We start from the raw sequence: 20,961 nt of genomic DNA on the forward strand, positions 1-20,961 counted from the left end.
GTCTTCCATTTGCTAGTACTTGTCTTATATTATGTGGCATTTCCCACAGACTCGAACATTCAGGTGCCGTAGAGAGAATGGCCGAGGCCATATTCCATCCAGAGTATGCATTCGACTCACATTCTGGGCATTTAACATATTCCACAATGTGCCAAAGAATTGGGCCATGAGTCCCTCATATCTCTGTGTCGCGCCTCCTGCGAAGGCGCGATTCATTCACCACTCATCTCTTCCACTATTGACGTTCTAGGACGCGGACAGGGCCAGGATCAATCTGAGATATCGCCTCACGTTCACAATGAAGTTCAAGTTTTTCCATTTATCGACCACCGTCTACTTATTCATCTTGAATCTGTCATGCATTATCGTCTCTGCATTCACCTTCGAATCATTGCTCCGCGGCCTTCACCCCAGCGTCTTTACCCGCAGTTTACCGGGCTCTCTTGCTTTTGTTCCAGGAGAAGCTATTGGAAATTATCAGCCTCCACCAGAACCCATCCATTATGGCCCTTTGCCGACGATCGACCCCGTTAGCTTGGAAGCGCCTGTGATTGCTTCGACAGCTGCGAATGCACATGGTAACGATATTGGATACGGTTCAAGGCGAGCCATGGCAGCGACCGAAAGCCCTGACGCGGCGGACGAGTAAGTCATCCTTGATTATGCCTGCAATGCCAGGAATGGAGTTTAATGCTCGCGCTAGGGTACCAACTCGCATTCCCTCAGTGACGGAGATGGATGCGATGATAGCAAAGGCTCAAGAGGCATCGGCGAATAAAGGTGTGGCGTGGCCATCGATGGGCTTGATAGTGCCGATACTCGTGCCTTTCCTACAGTTATGACAGAAACACAGAATATTGCGCCGTATACTCTGCAACGTCTCCCACCGGGGAAAAACGTGGCTGGAAATGAGTTAGCAGGCCTTTTGGTATGACTCGTACCAACTATATGTACAGTTACCCATCGCCACTAGAAATCATGTACATCGTTCACATTATTCATAGTCACCCATCGTGGTCGATTACGTTCATGCACCGCGATCGATGAAGCTTCACAACGGCAACTCATGACTGAAGTGGGCCTCAATTTTGCATATCTCATTGCATCTCATTGCATCGCAAAAACATTACACAGAAAGCCGTTGATGAAGCTGAATAGACCTAAACATGGACAGTTTGCTCAGCAAGCCGTAGGATCTGGGAGAAACAAGAGTGGGCGGTATCAAACAGTGACACGTTAGGCCACATCTCAGCAGTGTGCGTAGGCGCATGTCCAGAATCCAACTGCTGGCCGAAACAAAACTGCGTGTGAGGCCGATATGAGGCAACGGTAGAGATCAGAAGTTGGGGCCGAGACAACAGGAGCGCTGATATGAGCCTCGGTCCGTTTCCCCGCATTTCCAGCAGCTGTCCAGCTCTTCTTCCTCTCTTCATATGCACTGAGTCAGCTTTGAATAGCCGATTAATTACCACGGGAAAAGAGTTTATACTATTTATCTAGACTAGGATTTCCACTATCGCTCATTTCCACCTCGTCCTCCTACCTTTTAGACCCAAATCCTGTTGTCAGGGGCTTTCTTAAACTTCTGCAAAAAGCAGGAAAACAAAGGTAATCGCGTCTACGCATCGAACTTCTAGCCTACTGGATACTAAATTGATCCAGATTCTACCGTTAAAATGTCAATCACAACCCCTCTTACTAAGCTCCTCAACATCCAGAGCCCCGTCCTCCTAGCGGGGATGGCGAAAGCCTCCGGGGCGCCCCTCGCAGCTGCAGTCTCCAACGCGGGCGGGCTTGGCGTGATTGGCGGTCTAGGCTACACGCCCGAGCAAATGAATGAAATGCTCACGGAACTCAAGAGCCTGCTCAAGGACAAATCTTTGCCATTCGGTGTTGACCTTGCCCTTCCACAGATCGGCGGCAACGCACGCAAGACAAACCATGACTATACGGGTGGAAAGCTGGACGAGCTAATCGATGTGATTGTCTCGCATGGCGCGAAACTGTTTGTTTCGGCTGTTGGAGTTCCGCCGGCACATGTGATCAAGCGGCTGCACGAGGCGGGCATCCTCATTATGAATATGGTGGGAGCGCCGAAACACGCAGAGAAGGCGTTGAAGGCGGGGGTGGATATCATTTGTGCGCAGGGTGGTGAGGGGGGAGGTCATACGGGTGACATCCCCTTTTCTGTGCTGATTCCCGCGGTTGTGGATACGGTGCAGAAGTATAAGAGTCCGTTGACGGGGCAGACGCCGCTGGTTGTTGCGGCCGGAGGTGTGAATGATGGGCGAAGCCTCGCGGCGGCGTTGACGCTAGGTGCGTCTGGTGTGTGGGTGGGTACGAGGTTCCTGGCGACGGAAGAGAGCGGTGCGAGTAAGTTGCATAAGCAGGCTGTTATCAATGCGCAGTATGGTGAGACGAAGAGAACGCTTGTGGTGTCTGGAAGGCCACTGCGGTTGCTGCCGAATGATTATATCAAGGAGTGGGAGAAGAAGCCTGAGGAGATTGCGAGGCTGACGTCTCAGGGAATTGTGCCGATGGAACATGATTTCAACAATGACAAGGAGGTTGATCTGCCGTTCCTGATGGGTGATGTCTCGGGCATCATTAAGGATATTAAGCCTGCTGGAGTAGTCTTGAAGGAGATGGTTGAGCAGGCGGCGGATGTGTTGAAGCGGACTGCTGCTCTTGCTTCAGGTCCTGCGAGCAAGCTGTGATGATCCTGTCAGTTTGGTCGGTTTGTGTCTCTCATCTTGTGGTTTTACGTTTCCTCTTCAATATGGATAACTGTATATATTGAGCAAAGCTATGGTCCACATAAATCAGATGCGTCTTTACCTAGATAGCACGTACAAGTACATAAATCATAAAGTACCATAGCAGGAATCGTCCCCAGTAACAGAGCGTAGGTGCAAGGCGGCATCGAGACGGACAGAGTGCGTCCAACAATGCGAGCCACAAGCCAGGGGATAGATAAGCACGCCGTTCGCAACAGGCGGCACCGAACGAGGATCGTGTATAGCGAAAATGTAGATTCCAAAATAAGAGCACTACGTTGACAGCTGTCGACAGGCATGTTTGTGTTCATTGAGCCTAGGCCCTCTGCCAAATTGCCGGATACTAACTGCAATAATACCACTCCCTACATTGCTAGAGTAGGTCGCCTTTATCTTGTCCAAACGTTAGTGGCATCCATTCAAGACAGCTTTCCCATTAGCTCGCGCCTCCAGAAGGCTCGGGGGTGGTGGCGGCCCAAACACTGGCTTCTCTGGCTGCTGAGGCATGGTGTGATCTCCGTTGGCGCTCTCGAGCTCATACTCTTCGTCACTAATGCCCTCCTCATCCTCTTCGTCTTCGTAGTCCTCCTCATACTCGCTCTCTGTCCCTTCATCATCGCCATCCAAATCCACAGCCAGACCCTGACCACGGCCCTGAGCTTGCATTCGCCGACATAGCGCTTCGAGATGGTGGCTTTTCTTCCGCCATTTGTCGAGTTCTTCGTGATTCCTTGTGCGTTCCTCAGCCATTTCCAGTATGTTACGGTTCGTCTGATCGTGCTTGCGAGTTAGAGTGAGATTTTCCTTTTCTAGCCTCTTGGTCTTCTTCGACATCTCCTCCATCTCTTTGCGGAAGGTCAGGAACAGCTCGTTACTGTTGTTCAAAGTATCCTCGACCTGAAATATTATTATTACCGAGATCCAGAAGTAGACGCAACCCATCCATACCTGTTTGAACTTTTCCACATAGATATTCAGCTGACTGCGCAATTCCGATTCGGTGTGCGAAAATGTAGACACCTGAGAGCTCAGCGCGCGACAGCGAGCAGCCTCATTTTCCGCTGCACGACGCTGTTCTTCATACTTGGCGGTGAGACACTGGATTTCAGCATCCTTGCTTCGTAATAACGACTTATAGTGTAACTCGCGCATCTCGAACTTTTCACCAATGGTCTTAATCTTGGCTCGAAGGCTACAAAAGATATGTCAGGCAACGCGCAGGAACCGAGGAGCTACGACTTACGCTTCGTCGAGGTCAATGTCGATTTTCTCGCTTCGCGGATTACCCTTCGCAGCCATCACATCTTGAATGTCGTACAAGAGAGAGTCGAGTCGCTCATTGACAATCGCGCGGGCCTTCTTCTCATTTTCCTCGAGTTTCTTGTTCTCGTCCTGCTTGCCCAAAGATCGAACAATTAGCCAAGTGCTAAAGGTACCAGCCATAGTTGTAGACCCACCTTGACTTTTTTATTTTCTTTTGTCAGCTCCCGACAAAGTTTTTCCAGTTTATCTTTCATAGTAACGGTCTTGTTCAACTCCGATTTTCCCTTGTCCTGATCCTTCTGCAGCTGATCCGCCCGCTTTTTACTCTTGGCATAGTCACGGTCTAGTTTCTTCATATCGGCCAGAAGCTCGGTGTACTTTTTATGAACAGTTTCAAGGCGGGTCATTGGGGATTCGATATTGGTCAAGAGCTGATTGAGGTCCCTAGTCGCCTTCTTCACTTCCCGTTCTATAATCGCATATTGTTAGCTTGTGTTGCCATGCAATACCTGAAGAACCCCACTGTCACAAGCGGAACACCGGATGTGAACACGCACCGATTTCCTGCTCCTGGTCCTTTTCTCCCGCCGCATCCTGCTCTAACTGCGAAATCTTGGCGGCGAGAAGCTTGGACGTCTCGTTCGGGTCGGCGATCTTCTTCCCCTTGTTTTTCTTGGAAATGGCCGTAGTAGACATAGTCGATGAGTCCACTTCGTAGAATGTCCAGGTGGCGTCAGGTTGCGGGACGACGTCCGGCAGAGGTCGCGTGGTCGATCCTTGGAATGAAAAATGCGAACGAGACGGTTTGAAAGTGGTGAGGCGTTCAATGTGTGACCGAAAATTAGAGAGCCACGTCGACAACCAACGTACAAAAGAACCGTGTAAGCAATGCAGCTTCTGGTAGCTACCAAGGCACAGTGTGATCAACGGTAAGTCTTGAATTCCACACTGCAGTGAGCGGAGAACCTTGGACTTCTAGGCTCGCAGAACTCGGAGCAACCGGGTCTCCGGATCCTACAGCAACCAAGTTCTGCAAAGCCGACAAAAAGTCCAGAAACGGTAACAGGAGTTGTCGAGACCTGGTGGAGCGAAAACCAACTGGCGAGTAGCAACGAGTCAAGAACAGTCAGTCGAGGACTTGTTGGAGAGATCGAATCCAATCTCGCAAGTCGGAGGGGGTGACTAACACTAGCCCGATTCGGAAGTATATTCTTGGCAGTCCTCGCTGTTTGTCATCCCAACCGAGTTCCCGACAGCCAGCCTCGATTTTCTTACCATCTTCCTGTCTTTCTCTTTAGAATTAGACGGCGGTTGTTTGGAAGCGAATATTGGTTGCCTTGCATCTGCGCTATTTGCTCACATTCTAACTAATCACTTTGGTCCCGGCTGGACCGGTGCCAACTTCAACTCGGCATCAATAAGTTGTGCTAAGAAGTCGTGCTCTACGTTGACTCGAATTATTATCATCACATCTCGACGATATGCTCCGGTCATACCTGCATCTAGGCAGGCATCGAACGCCGGCTTTTCGCCAGCCACTTGGACGATTGCTTAGACCAACCACGTCAATACCGCAGTATGCTCAGTCTCGGACGCTCGCTTCAGTATCTGGCTTGGAGGGCTTGCCGGAGGTGGGAGACCAGCTCCATGGGTTCACAGTTCAGGAAAAGAAACAAGTGCCGGAATTGCACCTTACAGCTATCCGATTAAGACATGATAAAACACACGCCGATTACCTTCATATCGCACGAGAAGACAAGAACAATGTTTTCGGTATCGGCTTCAAGACGAACCCTCCGGACGCCACAGGTGTGCCCCATATTCTGGAGCATACCACTCTCTGCGGCAGCGAGAAGTAAGTCGCTTCATTTCACGGAATCTGCGCCAGCAATGACCTGATGCTGACCTCTTGGCTTTTTAGATATCCTATCCGCGATCCGTTTTTCAAAATGTTACCGCGCTCCCTCTCAAATTTCATGAACGCTTTTACTTCGTCCGACCACACTATGTATCCGTTTGCGACAACGAATCAACAAGATTTTCGAAACCTCTTGTCGGTCTACCTAGACGCCACTATGCATCCTCTGCTTAAAGAGGAAGACTTTAGGCAGGAAGGATGGCGTTTGGGACCTGAGGATCCCCGTGCAATCAAAACCCAGGAGGGAAATTTGAAGCCCGAAGACATCCTGTTTAAGGGTGTTGTGTACAACGAAATGAAGGGCCAAATGTCAGATGCGAACTACTTATACTGGATTAGGTTCCAGGAAAGCATTTTTCCGGCCATCAATAACTCCGGAGGAGACCCCCAACATATCACGGATCTGACGCACAAGCAACTCGTGGAGTTTTCAAAGAAGAACTACAACCCCAGTAATGCTAAGATCATTACTTACGGCGATATGCCTTTGGCCGATCATTTAAAGCAGGTCGGTGGCGTCCTAAACGGATTTTCGAAAGGGGCTGCCGACACAACGGTAAAGCTGCCCATTGAGCTCCGTGGCCCCATGAATGTGACTGTCCCGGGACCGATCGACACGTTCGTAAGTGAAGACAGGCAATTCAAAACCTCCACTTCTTGGTACATGGGTGATATCACGGATACTGTTGAGACCTTTTCGGCCGGCATCCTCTCGTCCCTTTTGTTAGATGGTTATGGGTCTCCCATGTACAAAGCTCTGATTGAAAGTGGCTTGGGCTCCTCGTTTACTCCCAACACGGGACTCGACACTTCCGGTAAAATTCCTATTTTTTCGATTGGAGTTACGGGAGTGAGCGAGGATCAAGCTCCTCGAGTCAAAGAAGAGATTCAGCGAGTCCTTCAGGAAACTCTTCAGAAGGGCTTTAACGATGAAAAGGTCCAAGGATTTCTCCACCAGCTGGAGCTCGCGCTGCGTCATAAGACAGCGAACTTTGGCCTCGGTGTTATTCAGAAAACCTTCACCTCTTGGTTCAACGGCTCAGACCCTATGAAGGAGCTTGCTTGGAACGAGGTCATCAACGCCTTCAAAAGTAGGTACGAAAAAGGAGGCTACTTAGAGGCGTTGATGCAAAAGTACCTCATCAACGATAACTGCCTGACTTTTACGATGGTGGGTAACCCTTCATTCAACAAGGAATTGGATGACAAGGAAATGGCGCGGAAGGAAAAGAAGTTTGAGCAATTAACTCAGCAACATGGGTCTGTTGAGAAGGCTGTGACTGAGCTTGCTAAAGCAGAGCTGCAGCTGCTTGAAGTTCAGGAAAAGGCCCAGCATGCTGACCTGAGCTGTTTGCCGTCTTTGCGTGTGGAGGATATTTCACGGCAGAAAGAGCACAAACCAGTCCGCGAATCTAGGGTCGAAGGCACAGATATTGTTTGGCGCGAAGCTCCAACCAATGGATTGACCTATTTTCAAGCTGTGAATGCTTTTGTCGATCTTCCTGACGACCTCCGCCTGCTCCTGCCGCTTTTCAACGATGCAATCATGCGGCTTGGAACACCAACTAGGACCATGGAGCAGTGGGAAGACCTGATTAAACTCAAAACGGGTGGCGTCTCGACCTCGAATTTCCATACTACATCGCCAACAGAGCTGGGTAAATACAGTGAGGGGCTACAATTCTCTGGTTTCGCCTTGGACAAAAATGTCCCCGACATGTTGGAAATTCTCACAGCTCTCGTTACTGAGACAGACTTCACCAGCCCTTCCGCTCCGGCCATGATTCAGGAGCTTTTGCGGCTGACTACCAACGGGGCGTTGGATGCTGTTGCAGGAACTGGTCACCGATACGCTCTAAACGCAGCTGCTGCCGGTCTTTCTCGTGGCTTCTGGGCACAAGAGCAGACCTCAGGTCTAGCACAGCTGCAAGCTACGGCGAATCTCCTGCATGATGCCGAAACTTCTCCAGAACGCCTAGCCGAGCTGATCGAAAAACTTCGCCTCATTCAATCATTCGCCATCTCGAAGACATCTGGTCTTCGTGTTCGTCTCGTCTGCGAACCGGCCAGCTCGATCCAGAATGAATATGTTCTGCAAAAGTGGATTACTGGACTGCCTAAGGTCCCGTCGCCCACGTCCCAACCTCAGAGCTTTGACTTGAGCACACCTTTCAAAAAGGCGTTCTATGATCTACCTTACAAGGTTTACTACTCTGGTCTGGCTTTGCCTACCGTGCCATTCACAAACACATCCAGCGCGACTCTGAGCGTCCTTTCTCAGCTTCTGACGCACAATTACCTCCATCCTGAGATCAGAGAGAAAGGTGGCGCCTATGGTGCAGGAGCGAGCAACGGTCCGGTCAAGGGATTATTCGCATTCACCAGCTACCGCGACCCCAACCCTGCCAACACCCTCAAGGTCTTCAGGAACAGTGGCGTCTTCGCGCGAGACCGGGCTTGGTCAGACCGTGAAATCAACGAAGCTAAGCTTGGTATCTTCCAAGGACTCGATGCCCCGGTTAGCGTCGATGAGGAAGGATCTAGATACTTCCTGAATGGTATCACGCATGAGATGGACCAGCGCTGGAGGGAACAGGTCCTAGACGTCACCGCCAAGGACGTCAACGAGGTTGCGCAGACCTTCCTTGTAGATGGCACCCGGCGGTCCGTCTGTCTCCTCGGTGAGAAGAAGGACTGGGCCGAATCTGAGGGCTGGGAGGTCCGCAAGCTCTCTATGAATCCTAATGGTTCCAACATTCCCTCCGGAGATGCTGTTGCTTCGGCATAAGCTACACACTTCCTTTCTCTCTAACCCCTCACTCGTCCTCATATGCTATATACATCCCTGTACCGCGTTGTACCACTAATGCTCTAACGAAGCATGTAAAATAGACCATCTTTGTATAATATCCCATCTCTCTGTGTCTTACGTACTCTTTTCCATTTTCTTCTTGGCTCCAACCCATACAGCATCTCTCACGCGCAGAACAAAGAACAACCCGACCCATCTTCAATCTCGCCTACTTCCATGGTCGAACGATGGGTCAAACGTCCACTCCTACGGACAAGCGCAATATCAATGCGGAATGTGAACCCTCGCGGTACACTTCCCTCTTCCGTTTTTCAGACCCGCTCTGGTTTCCATATGGAAACATTCTGTCAGCCTAAGCAGAGCGGACTAAGAACGCGAGGACAATCATCTTTCGTTCTTGGAGCGAGGGTCGGGGATTAGCCAGGTTGAGTACGATATCACCGTAGTACGCTAAATAGGTATGAAGGCAAAGTAAAAGTTATAGAGAGACAGGGCAAGTATTGTGCAGACTCCATTAAGTAGACTCTTCATATCATAAAATCATAACCGTAACCGAATCGATCTATACAAGAAAGTAGGTAGAATGAGGTAAGTAAAGTGGTATCATGAGTGAAAGTTAATTAGTTTCCTGAAACTGCGCATTCCAGAATTGCCTGCAACCCTGTGCTCTGAATAAAAGCCCGCCCTGAAGCTCATACCTCAAGTTCTACCAGTATTATGCGTGGAGCTTGAGGCGCCAACATCGGGTTCAGGCATTGGTTCTACGTGCGTAAGCGGCATATTTGAGTTTCGAATTTGGTCAACCTGGAAGGGAGAAGTGGGTTCGTCAGATTCGGGCAAAGGCGGAAATGGTTCTGTTCGTGAATCAGAAACCGATATTAGGTGTTCTTCGGGTATTACGGCATTATGGTGATGGACATCGTTTCGAATTTGCGGCTTGGGAGGATTGTTGTCGGAGGCGTCAGCTTCTGAAGGTACACCAGCAGATGGAGATGGAGGTATGGAAGCGATCTGGGTAGGTTAGCTCAAATACTCCATACTTGCTATCAAATTTTGGCGAACATACCCTAACGTCTTCTATACTGATACCACGGCTCAAAGCTAACTGTCGTGCAGCGAGCCGTTTCCGTACGATTTCCATCTCCTCTTCCCTTGCAGCCTGCTCCTCCTCCCTCTTGAGATCCTCAATTGAGACTGATGGCATGTCGCGTGAAACCTCCACATATGAACTCTGAGGCGACCGCATTCTGCTAGTTCGCATTTTCTTTTTCTGCTTCCCTGAGCTCTTTGATGATGTGGTAGGTGCGATACTGAATGTGCCCGACGCAGACCTCATGCTTTCAGGCTTACCTCCCTCCTGGTCGTCCGATTCTAGCCCTGTGCCTCGACGGGTAAGCGCCATGGCGAATTCATCGTCAAGCGGTATCGCATCTTCTTCATCGCTTGGAAGGAGGTCACCCCGGGAACTGAGCGAGTTCGCCGTTTCACGCGATGATTGTGTAGAGCTTCGGTACCGCCCGTTGCCACCATTAGCCGTCTCTTCGTCCACTTCTTCAGCAGACTCAATCAGCGGGCTTTCCTCATGTACATGCCGCAACCCCGCCGGGTGCTCTTGCAAGTCAGCAGCAGAGGGTCTATACTTCAACCCCCGCGCACCGAGTCTCCATGGAAACCGCTCGAGGAATCCCAAGAACGAAGAACTTGGAATGACAGTCGGATCATCCCGCTCATCAGGTATCAACAGTCCGCTTTTTCTCCTACTGGCCCGGCGAGCACCATAGCTCATCTTCCTTTGTCTGCGAGGCTGCTCAGAACTTCCCCGCGCTAGCCCGCTCCCTGCCAGCAGACGGTCAAGCTCGTCCGTCCCCCATCCTAGAATCGTATCTTCCACATCCTCGTTGTCCCAGTCGTCGTAGAAATCGAAATCTGCGTAACGTCGGCGACGACGCCGGAGGTGGTCTTCGCGCTTGGGAATGCACGGCGCAGTACATGAGTAAACGCAGTTCCCGATTGAAGTAAAGCAGGGAACAATATAATTGTGGGCAAATGTGTAGATTCCTTCTTGTGCCGTCTCATTTGCGGACTCGAGATTGTGAGAGATCTGGTTGATCGTCTGCCGCACACGGGGGTCTCTCGGTCGCATCATGGTGAATGGCCGTTAGTAGGAGACCTAAACTCCAGACACTGGGAGAGACAAAGTATGTTCCTTCAACCTCATCCAGGAGGCCCCATATGCAGAAAGAGAGCGCCAATTGAGCCAGGCGGTGGAGTTCAAGAGCTCGATAATTATTTTCAGTCTGTAGATGAGGAGACAACTGGGGAAGGGAACCTAAGACGAGCCTGAGGACGGAGTTCCCGATAAGGCAGCGATGCCACCCGTCTTAGTCAGCCCCTACAAGATAGACAGCTGCATGCATTGGGATACTTCCATCCACTACATCTTAGCACTGCTTCACAGGTTCCAGACGATCAGCAGACATGGTTTATTACATTCGTTTCCTAAAGACCCCGCGTCTGCAGAGGCAGAAGGCCAGCTCTGTCTCCGCCTCCGCGCTGGTCTGCATCACAACGGATTTGGGCGATGCATTCCTCTCACAAGATGTGGATTTACTTGTGACGCTTCATCCTGCCCGCCAGGAGACGAAGATCCTATGTCAGGAACGGCTGCAGTGGCACGGGGGCAGGCGCGAACTCCCCATTGCGCTAGGTCCAATTCCTGCCAACATCTCTCAACAGTCTATGATCATGAAAGTGACCGCAACCAAATCGACATCTTCAGACTTTTTGCTGGACCAACATAGTATCCCACTGGTAATGTCCTGCTGGAGTGCCACGTTCGGAGGGCCGCAGTCACTAGTTGCCGACAAGCTGGTCGAAAGGCGCTTCCGCGTGAACCAGTCCGTGGAGCTAAGCATATGGGAGGAAACCGGAAATAGCATTGCACGGCATATTTGGTGAGACTGAAACCTCCAGATTGAACCCCATTTATCATCTTCTAAGTTTCTGCCTCCGTGCTTCAGGGATGCAGCAGTTGCCTCGGTCATATATCTACAGCAGATGCTCGCAGGACATCCAGGATTATCTAACCCTGTTTTGCAGAATGTCCTGCAAACTAATCGCAGTAGTCCACTTAATGTGATTGAGCTTGGCTCGGGATGCGGAATTTTTGGCATTGCTCTAGCAGAACTACTGCCCCAGTGCTCCGTCCTACTCACAGACCTACCTGAAGTCGAAGAGATTATTACGAAGAACATCGCAGTTGCCCATCCAGCGCACGCGTCCAAGATCCAATATCGACCTCTCGAATGGGAAGAAAAACTGCCAGACGACCTCTTCGGCACTCAGTCAATTGATTTGATTCTCGTCTCGGACTGTACCTATAATGCCGACAGCCTGCCAGCCCTCGTGTCAGTGTTAGGTCGACTGGTCAAGCTGTCTCCACACGCCGTCGTTCTTGTGGCTTTAAAGCGGCGGCATGAAAGTGAGAGTGTATTCTTCGACCTGATGGAATCCGCTGGGTTACACGACCTTCACTCGCACCACATGCAACTCCCGTCGCAGCACGAGCAGTGGGACGAAATCGAACTACACTGCTATGGTAGACGCTCCCAGCAATGATTCTAGCCAAGCCAGTAGTATATACCTACGATAGATTACATCATACCGGCCTCACATAAACCCTGCCGTCCAATAAACAATCAAGCTCGGGCCGTATATGACATACCGACTACCTAGACGTGGACGATGGAGGCATGCTTACCCGACTGGCTACAGCAGTACAGCCAAGGATAGTGCGCTTGATGCTCTATCGACTATATTGCATCGTAGAAAGTGTATACACTCTCTACTTATACAGCAAGCGGTTCGCGACTTTCCTGGAAGCCAGATGCGCCGTAAGGCAATGAAAGCCGCGCTTGGGATCCTTAGTTATGGAAGATATCAGGTCTAAGGCCATCTCTTCAATTATACATTATGTGTTTCAGGACTGGCTGATACAAGCCTCCGCGCCGTGAGTGCAACAGCTATGAAACCGATGTCACTCAGCCCCTGTCTGGCATCCCATTTTAATCGCAATAGCACCGTGATTTTCAATGCAACCGATCATATGATTGAAACTTGGATTCAGCTCTGCTGATCTATATACGCAGGTCTAGCGACGCTGTCAATCACGAACAGTGCAATCATTGAGACAATACTGAGTACAAAAACATAGGGTCAGACTTTCAGCAGTAATTTGAGCTTCCGACTAGCCCTCGGTGAAGAGATTCGTCGTCTGCGCAGCCGCCGCCATCCTTCAGATTTCGAATATATTTTATCACAGAGGGATGCTAGTGATGAATTCAGGTCATAATCGTACTTTCTCTTGGTCTGTTGATTACCGCCGTCTTGAGATCTCGAGGTCGATCGGCCTGAGCCGATCCTTCGCAATAGACGTCGTTTGCCAGTTAATGGCGAGAAAATGGGTTCTAATGTAGAGTCGAGAGGCACAAAATCTTCGTCCGTTTGCCTCGGTGTAAGCACTTGCAATGCACCCCGGACAACATCTGACCACGTCATTGGACCATCAAGTCCCTGAAATATCTGCTTGCTGGCAGTCAGGCTATGTGAGCGTCGCGGGGGTATGACAGCCAGGCCGTTCCCGGGATATTTCTCCTCGCGTGAACCGAAGTACTGAATGCTCTGGGTACTTCGCTGCACAAATGCGCTGTAATTCGGGGCCAGCGTGATTGCACATAGAGGGAGAAACGCCAGTCGCAAAAGATTATCGCCTGAAGATGATGGGCCAAATGACACTTCCGCGCAGAGTGCCCACAAATCCGCGTACAACGAGCACACGACATAGAGATTACCTTCAGCAATATCAAATTCGTCCATTCTTCTCTGAGGACTGACAAAAATGGTATATTCCGGGTTGATGCCGATGACAAGTGACCCTTCTTGAATAGCCCATTGTTCCCCCAGTCCCAAGCGGATATCCTTGTATGACTGCAGGCGAGTGCAGAATATTGGCTTCTTCTGATGGAAAGGATCCGTCCTTGTCTCAGATGGTCGGCACTCAAGGAAGGTTGATTCGTCAGGAAGAGTTGGTTCCTTTTATCTGTTAATACAGAATCAACATACACTGCCACATGCTCACCAGAAGTGGTATCTCTTTGTCCGAGTCAGAGTCTTCGAGGATCACGTATGGAGCGGCATCGGTCTTCTGGTGATCTACTAAACGCAAGGAGCCCATCCACAGATCCTCGTCAATGTCTCGGTCACTGTTGTTCAAATCCTCGGACATTTCCGGTGACAAGCTACCATCCTGGAACGAGCTATAGCGCCAGACAGGAGGCCGGTGGAAATACATTGCGTGCCGGCGTTTCTTGCTCACCGAGTCATCTGAAGCCAGCGAGGAATTGTCAAAAAGGCTATCGTTACGCATGCTGTAGAGTGATGCACAGTAAGCTGTAGGTGCGATGATCCGATATAAGAAGACACTAAGCTGTATGCTAACTCTGCAGAGCATTTGATGTGATCTAGTACTAAGGTCAAATGTGCCAGCCAGCTTGAACTCAGTTCACCTAGGATCGTTGCCTACCGCGCCTTCCCTCTGCCTCACCATTACATCGCGGGAAGGCCCGCATGAGTCGCCTGCCAACTGCACCATCACTTCCCCTATCAACCGAATGAAGCACTACCACTCTCAACCCCGTCAGTCGATACTACAGATTGAATACGGCGGGTGATTGCATAGCATCTGAGAACAGTTATTCCGTATAAAAACCGTTCGACGAGTCAACGAATGGCCGCGGAATAAAGCCGAATGTTTCAGTGTCGTTGCAAAACACGGAAGCTTACGCGGTCGTAGCACATATACCGCCCTTGTTGAAGCTCCCCTCTTTCCAGTTATAGTTGTTGAGGGCGTTGGCGTGGCGTTGAGCGCTGATAGAATAATCAAAAAAATAACCTCGGTTGCCGGTTAGGACGAATCAGCCGTGATGCGCAGCGGGGACTCACTGGGACCCTGCCTCTCAACACCCAACATCAGTCCGTTTGAAAACATACAATATCTGCAGCCTGGAACACGTATTTGGTTGGTAAGAGCAAGGTACCTGTTGAAGCTCAAGTGAGCCATGGCTGCGCCAAAGCTAACCCTGTACTATGACATTGTCAGTCCTTTTGCGTGGATTGCATTCAAGATCTTGCGGGTGAGCATGCCTCCTTTATGTACTTGCATGCATGCTATTGCATCATAATAGACCGGTTGACGATTGCATAGGACTCACCTACCTTCAGCAAATGCGATATCACCTATGTGCCCGTTCTCCTGGGCGGGATACTGAAGGCTACTGGGAATACTCCACCCATCAGGATCAAGAGTATGACGGCCCCAGCTGTAGTAGCACGTCAGCTAACCTGTGCCTGCAGACAAGGATAAATGGATTAATCAAGAACGTATCCGCTGGGCTCGGTTCTTCTCCATCCCGATAGCAGAGACATCACCGGAGGGTTTCCCGCCCAATACGATCACTGTGCAACGTGCCCTCACGGCAATTTCTCAGCAGTCTCCTGATAAGTTGATCCCTGCTACTGAGGCAGTATGGCAGGAGTTCTGGGTGAAGGGGGACGGCAAGGCAACGCAGCCCGAGGTGTTTGTACCAATTTTTGGGAAAATACTAGGATCATCGCAGACAAAAGCCATCATGGAAGCGGTAAATCTAACTTCTTTTTCTCACTACGTTTTTCTCTTAACTAACTGTTTACAGGCGAACGGGCCAGAAATCAAGACGCTCCTGAGCGCTAACACCCAGCAGGCTCTTGACTCCGGCGCCTTCGGTCTTCCCTGGTTCGAATGCACAAACTCCACAGGCGAGAAGGAAGGATTCTGGGGAATCGACCATCTCGGTCAGGTAGTTGAATTTTTGGGCCTGGACCGCTCGCTAGATCCTGGGTTCCGGGCAGTTCTGTGATAAGACGGAAGAACTTCATCGTACGGGAGAAAAAACCTCATATGCATATTCTTTCCCAGACTAACGCTAAGCCATGCGTGTCTCATGAAGTCGTGTCCTATTATACATTTGACAGTGAAAAAACAATTATCTGACTTCTTTCAATCCGTCATCTCCGCTTCGTCGGGGCGTTGCTTTTGTGTCGTTCCTGGAGAAATTCGGCGATTTTCTCCTTCTCCAAACGGTCGATCTTCTCGCTCTCTTCGTTTGGTATGTTGGGCTCGATTCGCTCTGCGAGGCGTTAGCGTGGTCAAGGCAGTATTTGCCGGCAATACATACCAGCATCGTTGCCTGTTTCTCCAGAAACATAAGTCTTGATTGGGTTTACGACATTTTGCTGCGCCCATTCACCGGTTGTGGAAGCCGCAGCGTAAACAGTATCTTTTACCTGCTGAGTAGGATTTCCAGACATTATTGTGATATCGCGCAATTGGTGTCATTATCTAGACCCAAGAACATCATATAGCAACGGGTAATGTGTCTGCCTTAGATGCAGGGACAGAACACAGTGACGTCACCAATGAGATTCCATCAAAAGCGGGGAATTATGCAGTATCCGCAATGACACTAATCCCCTTTCGCTAGACGGTCTCCGGGCGTGGACTCCGACTGTCTTGGCCTGTCGTGGGTTTCTCCAACTCAGTTCCTTCTCTACAGGACTTGACACTCGCTCTGCAAGCTCTGCATCTGCCGTTTCCTGCTCCTATGAGCTACGGACATAGGATGATTAAGCATATGGCTGTTTCTCACGCAAAAAGCTGGTGCCGAAATCCCGCTGATCAGCTCCGCTCACGTGATACGCCGTGTGGTTACAGTGCTCTGGTTATGTCCATGGATTGAAGGACCGATGATGAGACTGAAAAATAAGTATAAGTAGCACCCACAATCTTCTTGTGGTATATACTGCAGCATACTGGAACCGCAAGCCTGGCACATCAGTATTGGCACAATGTCCTTCCCCTACAAACACATCCTCGTCATCGGCGCAACCTCAGGCATCGGCCGTGCCATGGCCGAGCGGTTCGTCGAGAACGGCGCAAAGGTCATTGTCGTCGGTCGTCGCAAGGAGCGTCTCGATGCCTTTGTCTCCAAGTACGGCGAGAACAAGGCGCAGAGCATGGTCTTTGATATCACGCAGACAGACAAGATCCCGGAATTCGTGAAAGAAATTACCACAAAGTATCCTGGTATCGACAGTGTCTACCTCAACGCCGGTGTTCAGCGTACACACGATTTGACCCAGGAAGGAGGATGGGATCTCGAGGCGTTCAACAGTGAATTCCACACAAACTTTACGAGCGCGGTCTCGCTCGTCCATGCGTTTTTGCCGTTCTTGAAACGCAAGGCCGAGACGCAGCCGGCGAGCTTTATCTTGTATGTTTCATCGTTGTTACACTGTATGTTGGGCGAATATGCGAATTAACTGCTTGTGGTACAGCACCGGAACCAATCTTGCGATTGTCCCTGCGGCTCCGATGCCAGCTTACTCGGCATCGAAGACGGCTCTGAATGTGTTTGTCCTCTCTCTGCGTGAGCAGCTGAAACAGTCGAGCAAGCTCAAGGTGATCGAAGTTTCTCCTCCTGCTGTTCAGAGTATGTTACCCTTCTCTGCACTCTGATCGAAGACTGACACAGTAACCAGCCGAACTGCACGACTACATGGGCGCCCAAGGCGCCACCATCGGCATGCCACTCGACCAGTTCATCGATGAGGCGTTTAGCGGGCTCCAGAAGGGTCTCGACCAGGTTATTGTCGGAAATGTTGTGGATAATGAGACGTTCCATGATATCGTTCAGAAGCGCCGGAGTTTGTTTGAAAAGTTGGCTGCGGTGATGTGTAGTATGCATGGCGAATAAGACCACAGAGGTTTCTTTTGCGTTAGTCTCTTGTTTTGTACATTATACACGAATTAGCTAGTTATTAAGTGGAATACGAAATCGAGAATCCCGGTGTACATCAGTGGCAACGGTGTAGGGCTCATCCCGAACAGGCATAGCGCGCATACAACCTCTTATCGAGCCCGATGTCTTTCCCCTCTTCCCCTCCATCCATCTCACTGTCGAACTCAGCAGCGCCTAACCTTCTCTCCCTCCCGAAAGTCGAAAAAGGAACAGAAAAGGAAAACAGAATGCCTTCAATTCCAATAACAATCCTGACTGGCTTCCTTGGTTCCGGCAAAACAACATTATTATTAAACCTTCTTCCACAACTCCCGAAATCATACAAACTCGCCTTGCTGAAAAATGAATTTGGCGACGTAGCCATTGACTCCCAACTCGCCTCCACTTCCGCCATCTCAGGGGTCCGCGAACTCCTCAATGGCTGCATTTGCTGCAACCTTGTCGGGCAACTCTCCGACGCTCTCTCCGAACTCGAGTCAACTGTGCATCCAGATCGGATCATCATCGAGACAAGCGGGAGCGCATTTCCCGCTACATTGGCGATGGAGGTGAATCGACTTTCTCGAGAATCACCACTCAATGAAGACGGAAGCAGCAGGTATACACTGGATGGTGTTGTGTCTGTCATCGACGTGGAGAATTGGGCGGGCTACGAGGACACTAGCTACACTGCGAAGATACAGGCTAGGTATACGGATCTTATCGTGTTTAATAAGTGGGAGCATGTGTCGGAGCGACGGTTCGATGAGGCCCTTGATCGGGTTGGTGATCTGGAGGTTCAAATCCCGTGGGTAAAAAGTGGCAAGGGGAGGGTGGAGAAGGATGTGCTGCTTGGAATTGATGGGGCGCTGTTTGCAAAGCAGGTTATTGAGGACGGACATGAGCATGGACATGAACATGCAGATGGGCATGGACACGAGCATGGGCATCAGTCCGAGGTAGAGGTTTTGTCTGTTACGCTACGGCAGACCGAAGGAACAGGATCATCGACAATTGACGTACCCGCGTTGGAAAAGCTCCTCTCCTCAGCTCCCAAGGAAGAGGTTTACCGGATAAAGGGGATCCTGCGCTGTTCGACGCAGACACCGCTAGCGAGTTCGTCGGATGACTTGGATGCGCGGCCATCGCCTTCAAATTCTAGCGACTCAGCGTACTACATTCTCAACTGGGCCTTTGGGCGCTGGACGTGCACGAGCTCGGAAGTTGTTGCGGATACTGCTGATCCGGCTACAGTTGCGCGGATTACGTTTATCCTGGCAAGGTATGAGTCGGCGAAGTGGAAGAAGAAGTTGGAGGGTGGGGCGTTTGTACAGAGCGATGGGGCGGAGTTGAATGTTGAGCGCCTTGTATAGATCGGAGGGTTTGTTCGTGTTGAGCTGGCTCGGCATGACCGATATAGACGTGATTAGAGATAGATGCGAGCGAGACACCGTCCGATACCTAAATGATATATACTAACCATAGAAAAAACTTTTAAAACAGCGATAATTCAATCAAACCTCAGGTCTACTCCATATCAGAGAGCCTCTTCTCACCAAGGTGGTATTATTGCGGTAAGGACTGACAACGGCTGGTAAACGCAAAACAAAAGCAAACCAAATCTAAGCTAATATTCAAGGAGAGCAGAGGCGCCCGCCTCGCTAGAGATGTAGATCACCTCATGGTTATCGGAGAAGCCGTTGAAACGTGTTGCGCTGCATCGGGTATAGGCGCCCATCTCCTCAAAGTAAAGCCAGTCGCCAACGTCCAACAAACCGGGAAGCACGCTGCGCTGGCTGATGACGTCAATACCATCGCAAGTGGGTCCCCAAATGGAGTAGGTCACATCTTCGGAGACTGGGCGACCATCAGTCTCGGACGCGCAGGAAAGGATGCGTGCTTCTGGATGTTGGTGATCAAAGATGATGTTCGAAAAGTTTCCATAAACACCATCGTTGAGATAAATCATGTAAGCGTCCTTGCTGGGATTCTCGGGATCCTGCACACCGCGGCGCGCAATAATGTTCGCTGCTAGCGTGAACGCTCCACCAACGTAGTAGCGGCCCGGCTCTGCAATTATGCGGATGTTCGGCGGAAAGTACGTTTCCAGAGCATTGTCAAGGACGGCGGCGAATTTCTCGAAAGTTTCCCCGGTGAACCCGCCACCAACATCAAGAGTGTGCAGCTCGTGGCCGATCTCAGCGGCTTGGTCAAATACCAGGCGCGCATCCTGAACGGCCTTGAGGAAAGCCTTGGGGTCCTCTGCACCAGAGCCGACGTGGAAGCTCACGCCAACGATCTTAAGCTCAAGTTGGTGGGCCAGCTCAAGAAGCTGACGGGCCACATCCAGAGAGGCGCCGAACTTCATACTGAATTGGCACAAGCTGTTTGAGTCGTCGGTGAGGATGCGCAGGTAGAGCTCCGCCTCAGGATAGCAGGCCTTGATCTTATACAGCTCATCGGCGTTGTCGAAGGTCATCTGCTTGACGCCAACCTTGGCGGCATGGCGCAGGTACGACTTGGTCTTGCAGGGCTGCGCATAAATAATGCGGCTGGGGTCAACGCCAGTCGAAAGAGCCATGTCGATCTCCGCCTTGGAAGCACAGTCGAAACCGTTTCCAAGCTTGGCCATGAGGCGGAGGACCTCGGGATCGGGGTTGCACTTGACCGCTGGTTCCGTTAGCATCAAGTCATGTTATAAGAAGGCATGGAAGACATACCATAAAAAGGACGCACACGGCTTAGGTTCATTTTCCAGCGCAAGTGCTGGCGATAAACCTCACCCATGTCTGCCACATAGAAAGCATCTTCTTCTCCAGGAGCGCATCGGTCGGTGTCGACCTCAGCAGCTCGCTTCTTCAGGACATTCAAGACCAGGTCCTTGGCAGCCAACCGAGATTGCGACAGATCATCCGCTCCATGATTGCTGAACTGGTGGATATTATTGACATAAAAGTCGGGTTTGTCATAAAGTTTAGGCATGCACACTTCAGCAGGTACACAAGCAGTCGGTGCCATAACCATGCGCGGCGACGTAGCACGGAATACGACTGGACAAGTAAAAAGAGGAAAAGGTTGGGAGATTTATACGCGACTGCGTGCTAGGGAGGGCGAAAAGTTTCGCAACCGTAGTTGACTGGACCAAGCCTCCTAGACCCTTCCTCCTTAAGAGGAAGAACCGTCAGAGAAGTCCTATGCGGCAGCTCAATGGGTGAGGGAAAAAGCTCAGTGGGCGTCAAGGTGGACGAAAATAACGCGCCGATCGGGGAGGAGACTCGTGGGAGCAGTAGCAGGAGGCGGGATGTTGTTAAGAGTGTC

The 20,961-nt window shown here is 50.6% G+C and overlaps 12 protein-coding genes across 12 annotated transcripts; 6 read left to right on the top strand and 6 right to left on the bottom strand.

Annotated features, from left to right (window-relative positions):
* Positions 1-298: 298 nt before the first annotated feature.
* BDW70DRAFT_155598 (uncharacterized protein) lies at positions 299-649 on the top strand (the record flags this gene model as incomplete). Its single annotated transcript, XM_073740058.1, has 1 exon — positions 299-649. The coding sequence occupies one exon, from the start codon at positions 299-301 to the stop codon at positions 647-649; it is 351 nt and encodes a 116-aa protein (XP_073600752.1).
* BDW70DRAFT_126951 (uncharacterized protein) lies at positions 636-1,318 on the bottom strand. The gene is made up of 2 exons (XM_073735180.1): positions 955-1,318; positions 636-902 (listed from the first exon to the last, which is right to left on the bottom strand). The coding sequence occupies exons 1-2, from the start codon at positions 962-964 to the stop codon at positions 700-702; spliced, it is 213 nt and encodes a 70-aa protein (XP_073600753.1). The 5' UTR covers positions 965-1,318; the 3' UTR covers positions 636-699.
* A 315-nt stretch (positions 1,319-1,633) lies between these two features.
* Positions 1,634-2,717, top strand: BDW70DRAFT_167654 (NAD(P)H-dependent flavin oxidoreductase; the record flags this gene model as incomplete). The annotated part of the gene is made up of 1 exon (XM_073742291.1): positions 1,634-2,717. The coding sequence occupies exon 1, from the start codon at positions 1,677-1,679 to the stop codon at positions 2,715-2,717; it is 1,041 nt and encodes a 346-aa protein (XP_073600754.1). The 5' UTR covers positions 1,634-1,676.
* A 104-nt stretch (positions 2,718-2,821) lies between these two features.
* Positions 2,822-5,162, bottom strand: BDW70DRAFT_126956 (taxilin). The gene is made up of 5 exons (XM_073735181.1): positions 4,598-5,162; positions 4,235-4,509; positions 4,021-4,169; positions 3,726-3,969; positions 2,822-3,674 (listed from the first exon to the last, which is right to left on the bottom strand). The coding sequence occupies exons 1-5, from the start codon at positions 4,734-4,736 to the stop codon at positions 3,183-3,185; spliced, it is 1,299 nt and encodes a 432-aa protein (XP_073600755.1). The 5' UTR covers positions 4,737-5,162; the 3' UTR covers positions 2,822-3,182.
* Positions 5,163-5,226: 64 nt separating this feature from the next.
* Positions 5,227-8,866, top strand: cym1 (pitrilysin family metalloprotease cym1). Its single transcript, XM_073743921.1, has 2 exons — positions 5,227-5,895; positions 5,962-8,866. The coding sequence occupies exons 1-2, from the start codon at positions 5,522-5,524 to the stop codon at positions 8,744-8,746; spliced, it is 3,159 nt and encodes a 1,052-aa protein (XP_073600756.1). The 5' UTR covers positions 5,227-5,521; the 3' UTR covers positions 8,747-8,866.
* A 382-nt stretch (positions 8,867-9,248) lies between these two features.
* On the bottom strand, positions 9,249-11,046 carry BDW70DRAFT_39629 (uncharacterized protein). The gene is made up of 2 exons (XM_073743922.1): positions 9,837-11,046; positions 9,249-9,781 (listed from the first exon to the last, which is right to left on the bottom strand). Exons 1-2 carry the CDS (start codon positions 10,914-10,916, stop codon positions 9,470-9,472), a joined length of 1,392 nt encoding a protein of 463 aa, XP_073600757.1. The 5' UTR covers positions 10,917-11,046; the 3' UTR covers positions 9,249-9,469.
* A 410-nt stretch (positions 11,047-11,456) lies between these two features.
* On the top strand, positions 11,457-12,822 carry BDW70DRAFT_126961 (protein N-lysine methyltransferase family protein). The gene is made up of 2 exons (XM_073735182.1): positions 11,457-11,724; positions 11,791-12,822. The coding sequence occupies exons 1-2, from the start codon at positions 11,510-11,512 to the stop codon at positions 12,386-12,388; spliced, it is 813 nt and encodes a 270-aa protein (XP_073600758.1). The 5' UTR covers positions 11,457-11,509; the 3' UTR covers positions 12,389-12,822.
* Positions 12,823-12,985: 163 nt separating this feature from the next.
* Positions 12,986-14,195, bottom strand: BDW70DRAFT_155604 (uncharacterized protein; the record flags this gene model as incomplete). Its single annotated transcript, XM_073740059.1, has 2 exons — positions 12,986-13,861; positions 13,908-14,195. 2 exons carry the CDS (start codon positions 14,193-14,195, stop codon positions 12,986-12,988), a joined length of 1,164 nt encoding a protein of 387 aa, XP_073600759.1.
* Positions 14,196-14,886: 691 nt separating this feature from the next.
* BDW70DRAFT_155605 (putative 2-hydroxychromene-2-carboxylate isomerase) lies at positions 14,887-15,723 on the top strand (the record flags this gene model as incomplete). Its single annotated transcript, XM_073740060.1, has 4 exons — positions 14,887-14,961; positions 15,033-15,132; positions 15,182-15,465; positions 15,520-15,723. The coding sequence occupies 4 exons, from the start codon at positions 14,887-14,889 to the stop codon at positions 15,721-15,723; spliced, it is 663 nt and encodes a 220-aa protein (XP_073600760.1).
* A 148-nt stretch (positions 15,724-15,871) lies between these two features.
* On the bottom strand, positions 15,872-16,174 carry BDW70DRAFT_155606 (uncharacterized protein; the record flags this gene model as incomplete). The annotated part of the gene is made up of 2 exons (XM_073740061.1): positions 15,872-15,993; positions 16,042-16,174. The coding sequence occupies 2 exons, from the start codon at positions 16,172-16,174 to the stop codon at positions 15,872-15,874; spliced, it is 255 nt and encodes an 84-aa protein (XP_073600761.1).
* A 537-nt stretch (positions 16,175-16,711) lies between these two features.
* On the top strand, positions 16,712-19,016 carry BDW70DRAFT_146877 (uncharacterized protein; the record flags this gene model as incomplete). Its single annotated transcript, XM_073738640.1, has 4 exons — positions 16,712-17,136; positions 17,201-17,355; positions 17,405-17,602; positions 17,872-19,016. 4 exons carry the CDS (start codon positions 16,712-16,714, stop codon positions 19,014-19,016), a joined length of 1,923 nt encoding a protein of 640 aa, XP_073600762.1.
* Positions 19,017-19,270: 254 nt separating this feature from the next.
* On the bottom strand, positions 19,271-20,625 carry BDW70DRAFT_146878 (type III PLP-dependent enzyme; the record flags this gene model as incomplete). Its single annotated transcript, XM_073738641.1, has 2 exons — positions 19,271-20,313; positions 20,364-20,625. 2 exons carry the CDS (start codon positions 20,623-20,625, stop codon positions 19,271-19,273), a joined length of 1,305 nt encoding a protein of 434 aa, XP_073600763.1.
* Positions 20,626-20,961: the final 336 nt, after the last annotated feature.

This window comes from Aspergillus foveolatus, assembly GCF_047715535.1.
Source record: "Aspergillus foveolatus strain CBS 279.81 unplaced genomic scaffold BDW70scaffold_2, whole genome shotgun sequence".
NCBI lineage: Eukaryota > Fungi > Ascomycota > Eurotiomycetes > Eurotiales > Aspergillaceae > Aspergillus > Aspergillus foveolatus.